At 46.3% G+C, this 12,382-nt stretch overlaps 1 protein-coding gene across 1 annotated transcript; it reads left to right on the forward strand.

The window, feature by feature from the left end:
• Positions 1-36: 36 nt before the first annotated feature.
• On the forward strand, positions 37-8,473 carry s2538 (Solute carrier family 25 member 38). The gene is given in 3 exon segments (NM_001140916.1): positions 37-455; positions 652-756; positions 7,857-8,473. Coding segments are annotated over 2 exon segments (351 nt in total). The 5' UTR covers positions 37-455; positions 652-741; the 3' UTR covers positions 8,193-8,473.
• The last annotated feature ends 3,909 nt before the right edge of the window (positions 8,474-12,382 follow it).

Genomic DNA, 12,382 nt, shown 5'->3' on the forward strand with positions numbered 1-12,382 from the left:
AAGGTTTGACATTTCCCGACACCGACAAACATTGTCATTGACAGTAAGAAACAAGGTGGATGGCAGCAACTGCATAGTGGTCTACGTTTTAAACAAAGTGAATTCTATATTACTAGCTAATAGATGAATACACGTTGGTTGCTGTGAGCAGTCAAACGTTTTAGTACAAAGCCAGCCAACTAATTTTGCAAAGTCAGTACAGCTAACGTTGGCTATCTTGCTTCATTTTGTTGAGACAGTTTGCTAGCTACCTAACGATTAAACGGAGTATTTTAGCTAAACACCATTATAGTATTACTCAAAGGTCCGCGCTTACTAGGTCGCTAGCTTTTAAGCTAACAGTTCGCTAGTTGGTGTAGTGACCGACTTGTTTCTTGTAGCCTGTCACCGGCAAAATGACCGTCTTTGAAATGAATAATCGATCCCTAGCTAACTTCAAAGCGCTTCAAAGCCAGGTAAGGTATGTTTACGTGCCGTGTGCATGACATTTGACCACCTTTTCAATAGCTAAAAAAGTAGCTAACTAATGTATTCAGTTTGACCTGACGTAGTCCTTTTATAGTTTAATAGCTGTAGCGAGTCTGCAAAACATTGCATCATTATGTCGACGTGCGTATGTAATTGGTATAGCTATTCACCCCCTCACTGTAGTTGGGGCTGTAAAGAAACGGCGACAAGACGGCAAGAGAAGGGAAGAAGGCGCTCCTTCTGGATTCATCCACTGCATCATCATCATCAAAAATGGAGTTGACACTGGTAAGTTAGTAACGTTAGCTACAAATGTATACATGAACACTATGTAGTCCACGGGCATTGTCTTTGTTACTATACAAGCGAGTTAACCTGACTGACAGTGATACTGAGTCTCAGAATATTCACTTTAATTTCCTGGTTGCTAAAAATGTAATAGTTAGCCTAATTTAAGTTTATATGACAAAGGTGTTGGGAATCTTTTTTTTTTACCATATAAACCGCTGTGAAATTTATTTTCTATAACCAAAAATCTATATTTGTTTCAGATGTTTGTAGTTGGTGTACAAATGTAAGACGCAAAAACGAAATCTTAAGGACGGGAAGCATAGAAATAACGCACATAGAGCAGATCTACAGATCTAAGTTTTGCTTTCAATGAGAATGACAGATCTATAACTCAATTTCTGTGAATTTGGTCTTCACCCAAAAAGTTACATATTGCAGCTTTAAAATGTATGTCAAATTAAAACCAAATGATTGCAAAGTTAAACAAACCGTACAACTCTCTGCACAAGGACTACTTCTAACAATTTCCACAGAAAGTGTTACTAAAACACATTTACTTGAACATTGCAGATGCAATGTTTGGTAACAGAATGATGGCACAAACCATCATTATGTTAGCTAAATTTGTTTTCTGCAAAGATTTGGTTTGAATACCTGCGGTCATGGGCAGGATTTGACTATATTCTCCAGAAGTATGGAGTTGAAATCTTCCAAAGTGCATGGAGGTGAGGCCCAATACCCTTTTATGTTCTACAGGCAGCCTCTCATTGGTCATAGTTGTCTGTTGCCATGGCATTCTTTAGAAAAATAGACATATTTTTTGTAATGATGCGAATAATGGGTTGTGAGCCTAAGACTGTGACGTCGTGGTAAAGGAGGCTGCCATAGACGGAGAAAGTTGTATTTTCTGTGCAAACATTGTCAAATTAGTGTAGTAGAGTATTACATTGGTTATGTCATCCTGGCCTGGGGAAGACAGTGTAGTGCACACAGGCTGAAAGTCACACATTAATTTGCATAAACAGACTCCCACCACCATCCAATTCTCAGTGACCCATATTTAGTGACACACCCAGAGACAGACAGACTCTCACACACACAGTCTAAATCACACACAGAGACACAGCCACTGCATGACTCATACATCATTTCATAGAGACAAAATTTGTCAGAAAGCGATTTTGAGGGGAGGAGAGAGAGCAGCGCAATTCTGTTGTGTATATGTGTGTGTGTATGTGCGAATCAACGAGCAATTGAGAGAGAGAGAGAGAAACCAATTTAGAAGCCTGTGGGTGGGGGCGAGAAAAGAGGTAGCAGCAGCAAACCATTGTGCGTTAGATCGCGAGAGAGGGAAGCGAGAGATGGAGATGGCTTATTTTGTAATATGCTGTTCGTAGCAGCAGCACAGAGAGGGAGAGAGGTGAAAGAGGGAGACATGCAACAGAAACAGGATTCTCAAGGAGGCAAACCCTCAAGCATCTTGGGAAAGGTAGGGAGGATAGCCAGTGTGTGTGTGTGTGTGTGTGTGTAACTGTCAAGTGCCAGTGTGGATGCGTTTTCATACTATGCAGTTGTGCAGTTGTGTCTACATGCTTTTAAAAGTAATTGTTAATCACCATGATTACAGTATTTGAGATCCGGCATCATCCGCCTGTCAGCATCTATGTCTTTGTGCCCGTGTGTGTCATCTGTGACTGTGAGTGTGTGTGTGTGTGTGTATATATGTTTGTGTGTCCATGTGTGTTTTAGATTGTGTGTTTAAAATTCACATGTACAGGGTTGCAGGTGTGATTGGAGGGTACAGTGAACATCTGCTGCAGGACTAAGTGAAATAAAACAATGAAAATTGTTATAAAAAAACAACAATAGAAATAGCACTATATAAATAACTGTAGCAGTGATGAGTAAGTACATGTCCATTGAGGCTGACTAAAGACTGTTGAGGGGGTGAACATAGGGGGGAGCAGCAGACTGACTAAAGACTGTTGAGGGGGTGAACATAGGGGGGAGCAGCAGGCTGACTAAAGCCTGTTGAGGGGGTGAACAGAGGGGGAGCAGCAGACTGACTAAAGCCTGTTGAGGGGGTGAACAGAGGGGGAGCAGCACACTGACTAAAGACTGTTGAGGGTGTGAACAGAGGGGGAGCAGCAGACTGACTAAAGCCTGTTGAGGGGGTGAACATAGGGGGGAGCAGCAGACTGACTAAAGCCTGCTGAGGGGGTGAACATAGGGGGGAGCAGCAGACTGACTAAAGACTGTTGAGGGGGTGAACAGAGGGGGAGCAGCACACTGACTAAAGACTGTTGAGGGGATGAACAGAGGGGGAGCAGCAGACTGACTAAAGCCTGTTGAGGGGGTGAACATGGGGGAGCAGCAGGCTGACTAAAGACTGTTGAGGGGGTGAACAGAGGGGGAGCAGCAGACTGACTAAAGCCTGTTGAGGGGGTGAACATAGGGGGGAGCAGCAGACTGACTAAAGACTGTTGAGGGGGTGAACAGAGGGGGAGCAGCACACTGACTAAAGACTGTTGAGGGGATGAACAGAGGGGGAGCAGCAGACTGACTAAAGCCTGTTGAGGGGGTGAACATGGGGGAGCAGCAGGCTGACTAAAGACTGTTGAGGGGGTGAACAGAGGGGGAGCAGCAGACTGACTAAAGCCTGTTGAGGGGGTGAACATAGGGGGGAGCAGCAGACTGACTAAAGACTGTTGAGGGGTGAACAGAGGGGGAGCAGCAGACTGACTAAAGACTGTTGAGGGGTGAACAGAGGGGGAGCTGCAGACTGACTAAAGACTGTTGAGGGGTGAACATAGGGGGGAGCAGCAGACTGACTAAAGACTGTTGAGGGGGTAGAGGATGAACATAGGTGGAGCAGGAGACTGACTAAAGACTTGAGGGGTGAACATAGGGGAGCAGCAGACTGACTAAAGACTGTTGGGGTGGAGGCTGAACATAGGGGGAGCAGCAGGCTGACTAAAGACTGTTGAGGGGGAGCAGCAGACTGACTAAAGACTGTTGAGGGGTGAACATAGGGGGGAGCAGCAGACTGACTAAAGACTGTTGAGGGGGTAGAGGATGAACATAGGTGGAGCAGCAGACTGACTAAAGACTTGAGGGGTGAACATAGGGGGAGCAGCAGACTGACTAAAGACTGTTGAGGGGGTGGAGGATGAACATAGGGGGAGCAGCAGGCTGACTAAAGACTGTTGAGGGGGTAGAGGATGAACATAGGTGGAGCAGCAGACTGACTAAAGACTTGAGGGGGTGGAGGCTGAACATAGGGGGAGCAGCAGGCTGACTAAAGACTGTTGAGGGGGTAGAGGATGAACATAGGTGGAGCAGCAGACTGACTAAAGACTTGAGGGGTGAACATAGGGGGAGCAGCAGACTGACTAAAGACTGTTGAGGGGGTGGAGGCTGAACATAGGGGGAGCAGCAGGCTGACTAAAGACTTGAGGGGTGGAGGATGAACATAGGGGGAGCAGCAGGCTGACTAAAGACTGTTGAGGGGGTGGAGGATGAACATAGGGGGAGCAGCAGGCTGACTAAAGACTGTTGAGGGGGTGAACATGGGGGGAGAAGCAGGCAGACTAAATGACCATTGAGGGGGTGTGAAATAAAACAATAGAAATAATAAGAAGAATATACATATTAACAACTGTAACAGGGATGAATGTCATTGGGGTGGGGAGGAAATATCCATAGGGGGAGTAGCAGGGGGGAGGGGGTAGTAGGTAGCTGACTAGTGGTAGCTATTCAGCAGCCTGATGGTCTGGCGGTAGAAACTATTGGCCAGTCTTCCAGTTTTCGCCATGATGCTCCTGTACTGCCCGCGTCTGAATGATAGAAGCAGCGAGAACCAGCCGTGGCTACGGTGGCTGAGGTCCCAGATGATCTTCTTGGCCTTCCTGCAACACCTGGGGTTGTAGATGTCCTGGAGGGCTGACAGTGTGCACCCAGTGGTGCGTTTGGCTGCACGTATCACCCTCTGAAGTGCCTTACGGTCAGAGGCAGTGGAGTTGCCGTACCAGGCTGTGATGCAGCCCGACAGTATGCTCTCAATGGTGCTCCTGTCGAACACTGAGGGTCCTCTGGGAGAGGCCCAATTTCTTCAGCCTCCTGAAGTTGTTCTGCCGCCTTCACCACAGTGTCTGTGTGATTTGACCATTTTAGCTCTAAGATGTCTACACAGAGGAATTTGAAGTTCTTGACCGTCTCCACACAGTCCTGTTGATGAGGATGGGGACTGTCCAACCTGGTTCCTACGGAAGTCCACAATCAGCTCCTTTGTTTTGCTGACGTTGAGGGAGAGGTTGTTTACCAGGCACCATGCCGTCAGAGGGCCTACCTCCTCCCTGTAGGCCATCTCGTCGTTGTTGGTAACCAGACCTACTACTGTTGTGTTGTCAGCAAACTTGATGATGGAGTTGGAACTATGTGAGGCCATACAGAGAATACAGGAGGGGCCTGAGGACGCACCCTTGTGGGGCCTCAGTGTTGAGAATCAATGTTGAGCACGTAATGTTGCCTACCTTCACCACCTGGGGGCGGCCCGTCAGGAAGTCCAGGACCCAGTTGCATAGGCAGGAGTTCAGACCCAGGGCCGTGAGCTTTGTAATGAGTTTATAGGGCACTATGGTATTGAAGGCTGAGCTGTAGTCGATGAACAGCATCCTCACGTATACATTCCTTTTGTCCAGATGAGTGTGCAGTGCAATGGTGTATGTATTTATGTATGTACGTGCGCCTGTGTGTTGGTATTTATCAGTGTGTGTCCCATTTATCCCTCCGTCTCGAGCTTTATTTAGTGTTTGTCTGTGTACATCTCCCCCCTCCATGTTTGTCCATCAGACGTGTGAATAATGATAACGCTGAGTCTCCGTGTGATTCGCCATGATGGCTCCTCTGTTTGTGTGTCGACTGTCAGCACGCATCTCCATCACCACTGGTTGTGTGTCGACTGTCTGCACGCATCTCCATCACCACTGGTTGTGTGTCGACTGTCTGCACGCATCTCCATCACCACTGGTTGTGTGTCGACTGTCTGCACGCATCTCCATCACCACTGGTTGTGTGTCGACTGTCTGCACGCATCTCCATCACCACTGGTTGTGTGTCGACTGTCTGCACGCATCTCCATCACCACTGGTTGTGTGTCGACTGTCTGCACGCATCTCCATCACCACTGGTTGTGTGTCGACTGTCTGCACGCATCTCCATCACCACTGGTTGTGTGGGCACTCACCTGTGTTCTGTGGCTGCCGTTGCAATTTGTTGTACACTGCTCAAAAAAATAAAGGGAACACTTAAACAACACAATGTAACTCCAAGTCAATCACACTTCTGTGAAATCAAACTGTCCACTTAGGAAGCAACACTGATTGACAATACATTTCACATGCTGTTGTGCAAATGGAATAGACAACAGGTGGAAATTATAGGCAATAAGCAAGACACCCCCAATAAAGGAGTGGTTCTGCAGGTGGTGAACACAGACCACTTCTCAGTTCCTATGCTTCCTGGCTGATGTTTTGGTCACTTTTGAATGCTGGTGGTGCTTTCACTCTAGTGGTAGCATGAGACGGAGTCTACAACCCACACAAGTGGCTCAGGTAGTGCAGCTCATCCAGGATGGCACATCAATGCGAGCTGTGGCAAGAAGGTTTGCTGTGTCTGTCAGCGTAGTGTCCAGAGCATGGAGGCGCTACCAGGAGACAGGCCAGTACATCAGGAGACGTGGAGGAGGCCGTAGGAGAGCAACAACCCAGCAACAGGACCGCTACCTCCGCCTTTGTGCAAGGAGGAGACGGAGGAGCACTGCCAGAGCCCTGCAAAATGACCTCCAGCAGGCCACAAATGTCCATGTGTCTGCTCAAACGGTCAGAAACAGACTCCATGAGGGTGGTATGAGGGCCCGACGTCCACAAGTGGGGGTTGTGCTTACAGCCCTACACCGTGCAGGACGTTTGGCATTTGCCAGAGAACACCAAGATTGGCAAATTCGCCACTGGCGCCCTTCACAGATGAAAGCAGGTTCACACTGAACACGTGACAGACGTGACAGTCTGGAGACGCCGTGGAGAACGTTCTGCTGCCTGCAACATCCTCCAGCATGACCGGTTTGGCGGTGGGTCAGTCGTGGGGTGGCATTTCTTTGGGGGCCGCACAGCCCTCCATGTGCTCGCCAGAGGTAGCCTGACTGCCATTAGGTACCGAGATGAGATCCTCAGACCCCTTGTGAGACCATATGCTGGTGCGGTTGGCCCTGGGTTCCTCCTAATGCAAGACAATGCTAGACCTCATGTGGCTGGAGTGTGTCAGCAGTTCCTGCAAGAGGAAGGCATTGATGCTATGGACTGACCCGCCCGTTCCCCAGACCTGAATCCAATTGAGCACATCTGGGACATCATGTCTCGCTCCATTCACCAACGCCACGTTGCACCACAGACTGTCCAGGAGTTGGTGGATGCTTTAGTCCAGGTCTGGGAGGAGATCCCTCAGGAGGCCATCCAACACCTCATCAGGAGCATGCCCAGGCGTTGTAGGGAGGTCATACAGGCACGTGGAGGCCACACACACTACTGAGCCTCATTTTGACTTGTTTTAAGGACATTACATCAAAGTTGGATCAGCCTGTAGTGTGGTTTTCCACTTTAATTTTGAGTGTGACTCCAAATCCAGACCTCCATGGGTTGATAAATTGGATTTCCATTGATTATTTTGGTGTGATTTTGTTGTCAGCACATTCAACTATGTAAAGAAAAAAGTATTTAATAAGATTATTTCTTTCATTCAGATCCAGGATGTGTTATTTTAGTGTTCCCTTTATTTTTTTGAGCAGTGTATCTGCGTGTACTTGTGCATACATCATGAACATGTTTCTGTACTGTGCGTAGCCTTTTAGGGCATTGTTTGTGTTTTCACAAACAGAATGTGCGGTGTAAGCTGTGTTGCCTTCCTGCATACCCGTGTATGTAGCATCAGTCACACATAAAACGACATGTGGAACTGTGCTTATCCCTCGTCCTCTTTTTCTCACCCTCTTCTCTCCTCCCATCTCGCTCTCTCTCTCCATTCACCCCCCCCCCCCCCCCCAGGCGCATCCAGCTCTCAAGGCCTTCATGTGTGGCTCCCTGAGCGGCACATGCTCCACGCTGCTCTTCCAGCCTCTGGACCTGGTCAAGACGCGCCTGCAGACCCTGCAGAACAACATGAAGCCTGGGTATGTAGTGGAGCTCGGCAATTCGGACAAAAATCCATATTGCCATAAATTGACAAATGTTTTGCGATTCAATTATCCAAAACTGCGCTCTGATGCCGCTGATAGCCTACCAAACTTGCTAACTTCTGCTAATGGCTGGTACTCAGCCCTTCATTGTCCCTTTAAATCACTGTGTTCTTCTGAAATAGGCTACATTTTCTTCACCTCATAATGTTTCTTTAGACCTGCCTAAAATAAACAATGGATTTATTGTAATGCTGTAAGCAATATTAAATGGATTTATTGTAATGCTGTAAGCAATATTAAATGGATTTATTGTAATGCTGTAAGCAATATTAAATGGATTTATTGTAATGCTGTAAGCAATATTAAATGGATTTATTGTAATGCTGTAAGCAATATTAAATGGATTTATTGTAATGCTGTAAGCAATATTAAATGGATTTATTGTAATGCTGTAAGCAATATTAAATGGATTTATTGTAATGCTGTAAGCAATATTAAATGGATTTATTGGACTTAAAATGTAGACGTTCCAAAGGTCTGCATCAGTGGCTTGTAGGCTGTGTGTGGTAGCCAGAAATGCTTAACACGATTATGTTAATTAACAGTCAATTACCATTAGTCAGGCAGTTAATTGCATCACAATCACCCGCTGACAACATTTCATGGCAGCCCTAGTCATGACACTTGTTGACCTCTGCCTAATTCTTCTTCGCCAGCATTCGTCATGCTCTATTACCTGCCTGTGTTTGAAATGGTGGAAACAGTTGTTGGTGTTACCTCGAGTGGTTGCTATAGTTGTGCGACAGTTCAAGCACATCGCCTCACTCTGCTCAATGTCACTAGGTTGAAAACCAAAATAGGCCCAAACAACCCACACAGCGTCCTTATTTGGCAGCAATTGTCCTTGGATTTCTGGGATGGCAGTTTTTGACTCTGTTCATTTGACCCCGCTAATGAACGAGGCTACTCGCAACATCACTAATGAACGAGGCCACTCGCAACATCACTAATGAACGAGGCCACTCGCAACATCACTAATGAACGAGGCCACTCGCAACATCACTAATGAACGAGGCCACTCGCAACATCACTAATGAACGAGGCCACTCGCAACATCACTAATGAACGAGGCCACTCGCAACATCACTAATGAACGAGGCCACTCGCAACATCACTAATGAACGAGGCCACTCGCAACATCACTTGGAAGAACTGCCAACAGCAGGTGTTGGAAGCTTGGGATAGAACAGGGCTCTGATTGGCTCAAATGAAACGGCATAGATGAAAGTGTGCTCCGGCAGCGTGATGCTTTTCTCTATGCCGTTTTGCTTTCATATATGCATTCGCAAAATTGATTCGGTATGAAATGTCATTGTCGGTAATTTTTGGTTTCTCGTCCCAGCTCTAGTCTGTAGGACACACGTACACAGAAAGAGCCAGAGACACACAGGCACACACACGTGCGCATGTATACTTGCATAAACACCGATACAAACACGCAGACACACACACACACACACACACACACACACACACACACACACACACACACACACACACACTGCAGTGTAGAATCCCTCTTCGGTAGCTTTCAGACAGTTTGAATCCCCTCATTTGACCCATATATGTTAATAAGACACACTTCCATGCTAACAACCCCTCACTAGAATTGACCCCCAAAGACATTTTGGGAACATATCTACAGGTGAATCTGTCTTTGTAGACTTTCGCTTATTTTCAGGTATCTAGTCTCTTAGCGTAATGTGTGTGTGTGTGTGTGTGTGTGTGTGTGTGTGTGTGTGTGTGTGTGTGTGTGTGTGTGTGTGTAACCATTTATTTATCTCCTGTCTCAGTGCTCCTAAAGTGGGGATGATGACGGTGCTTATCCAGGTCATTCGGACAGAGAGCTTCCTGGGCCTGTGGAAGGGAGTGTCACCGGTGAGAGTCTAATTGAAACAGTCCGGCTTCCCTCTTCATCTTGTGGTTTACTTTCCCTGTTTTAACACAGTCTGTGTACACAATCTTGCTTAGTGTATCACTTTGGTTAGTGAATCTTTTTCTAAGAACCACACTTTCTTAGTACATCACGTCACTCTCCAAAAATGACAGGATTTTTTTTTTAACAACTGTTTTCTTTTGTGTGAACAATAGCAGAGGTGCATAAAGATGGCGGCCCCATGTACAGTTGAAGTCGGAAGTTTACATACACTTAGGTTGTAGTCATTAAAACTCGTTTTTCAACCACTCCACAAATGTCTTGTTAACAAACTATAGTTTTGGCAAGTCGGTTAGGACACAAGTAATTTTCCCAACAATTGTTTACAGACAGATTATTTCACTTATAATTCACTTTATCACAATTCCACTGGGTCAGAAGTTTACATACACTAAGTTGACTGTGCCTTTAAACAGCTTGGAAAATTCCAGAAAATGATGTCATGGCTTTGAGTCAATTGGAGGTGTACCTGTGGATGTATTTCAAGGCCTACCTTCAAACTCAGTGCCTCTTTGCTTGACATCATGGGAAAATCAAAAGAAATCAGCCAAGACCCCAGGAAAACATTTCTAGACCTCCACAAGTCTGGTTCATCCTTGGGAGCAATTTCCAAACGTCTGATGGTACCACGCTCATCTGCACATACAATAGTACACAAGTATAAACACCATGGACCCATGCAGCCGTCATACCGCTCAGGAAGGAGACGCGTTCAGTCTCCTAGAGATGAACGTACTTTGGTGCGAAAAGTGCTAATCAATCCCAGAACAACAGCAAAGGACCTTGTCAAGATGCTGGAGGAAACGGGTACAAAAGTATCTATATCCACAGTAAAACGAGTCCTATATTGACGTAACCTGAAAGGCCGCTCAGCAAGGAAGAAGCCACTGCTCCAAAACCACCATAAAAAAGCCAGACTACGGTTTGCAACTGCACATGGGGACAAAGATTGTACTTTTTGGAGAAATGTACTCTGGTCTGATGAAACAAAAATAGAACTGTTTGGCCATAATGACCATTGTTATGTTTGGAGGAAAAAGGGGGTGGCTTGCAAACCGAAGAACACCATCCCAACCGTGAATTATGGGGGTGGCAGCATCATGTTGTGGGGGTGCTTTGCTGCAGGAGGGACTGGTGCACTTCACAAAATAGATGGCATCTTGAGGGAGGAAAATGATGCGGATATATTGAAGCAACATCTCAAGACATCCAGTCAGGAAGTTAAAGCTTGGTCGCAAATGGGTCTTCCAAATGGACAATGACCTCAAGCATACTTCCAAAGTTGAGGCAAAATTGCTTAAGGACAACAAAGTCAAGGTATTGGAGTGGCCATCACAAAGCCCTGTCCTCCATCCTATAGACAATTTGTGGGCAGAACTGAAAAGGCATGTGCGAGCAAGGAGGCCAACAAACCTGACTCAGTAACACCATCTCTGGCAGGAGGAATGGGCCTAAATTCACCCAACATATGGTGGGAAGCTTGTGGAAGGCTAACCAAAACGTTTGACCCAAGTTAAACAATTTAAAGGCAATGCTACCAAATACTAATTGAGTGTATGTAAACTTCTGACCCACTGGGAATGTGATGAAATAAATAATAGCTGAAATAAATCATTCTCTCTACTATTATTCTGACGTTTCACGTTCTTAAAATAAAGTGGTGATCCTAACTGTCCTAAGACAGGGAATTTTTACTGCGATTAAATGTCAGGAATTGTGAAAAACTGAGTTTAAATGTAGTTGGCTAAGGTGTATGTAAACTTCCGACTTCAACTGTCACAAATGCCTCGTTTGCGCATTTCACCGAATTGTGCATTGCTCTCCTTGACTCTTTTATCATGTCCTCATTAGCACAGTATACATGATTCCAATTCTTGCTCCAAGACGGCAGCAATTTGAAAACCCAAAAAGTTGATTGTGCTGATTTATTGTTGTTGAACCATGTCGCGCTCCGTCGTTTAAAAACTCAGTGGATGTCATATCTGAGTTCCAACATCTTTATCCACTTCGCCATTGTTTCGACCTTAAAGAAGAATTTAGCTACAATTTAAATCTTAACCTTTTTCTCTCGCCCTCCTCTCTCTCCCCTCTCTCACCCCCCCCCTCTCTCTCTCTCTCTCTCTCTCTCCCCCCTCTCTCTCTCTCCCCCTCTCTCTCTCTCCCCTCTCTTTCTCTGTCCTCACACTCTCGCTCTCTCTCTCTCTAGTCGTTTGTGCGCTGTATCCCAGGCGTAGGGATCTACTTCTCTACCTTCTACTCACTGAAGCAGCACTACTTCCAGGAGGGCCGGGCCCCTAACGCTGGGGAGGCTGTGCTGCTGGGGGCCGGGGCCAGGGCCGTGGCTGGGGTCTGCATGCTGCCTGTCACCGTCATCAAGACACGCTTCGAGGTGAGAGCTT

This window comes from Salmo salar, chromosome 12 (assembly GCF_965601325.2).
Source record: "Salmo salar chromosome 12, fSalSal1, whole genome shotgun sequence".
In the NCBI taxonomy this organism is placed as follows: Eukaryota; Metazoa; Chordata; class Actinopteri; order Salmoniformes; family Salmonidae; genus Salmo; species Salmo salar.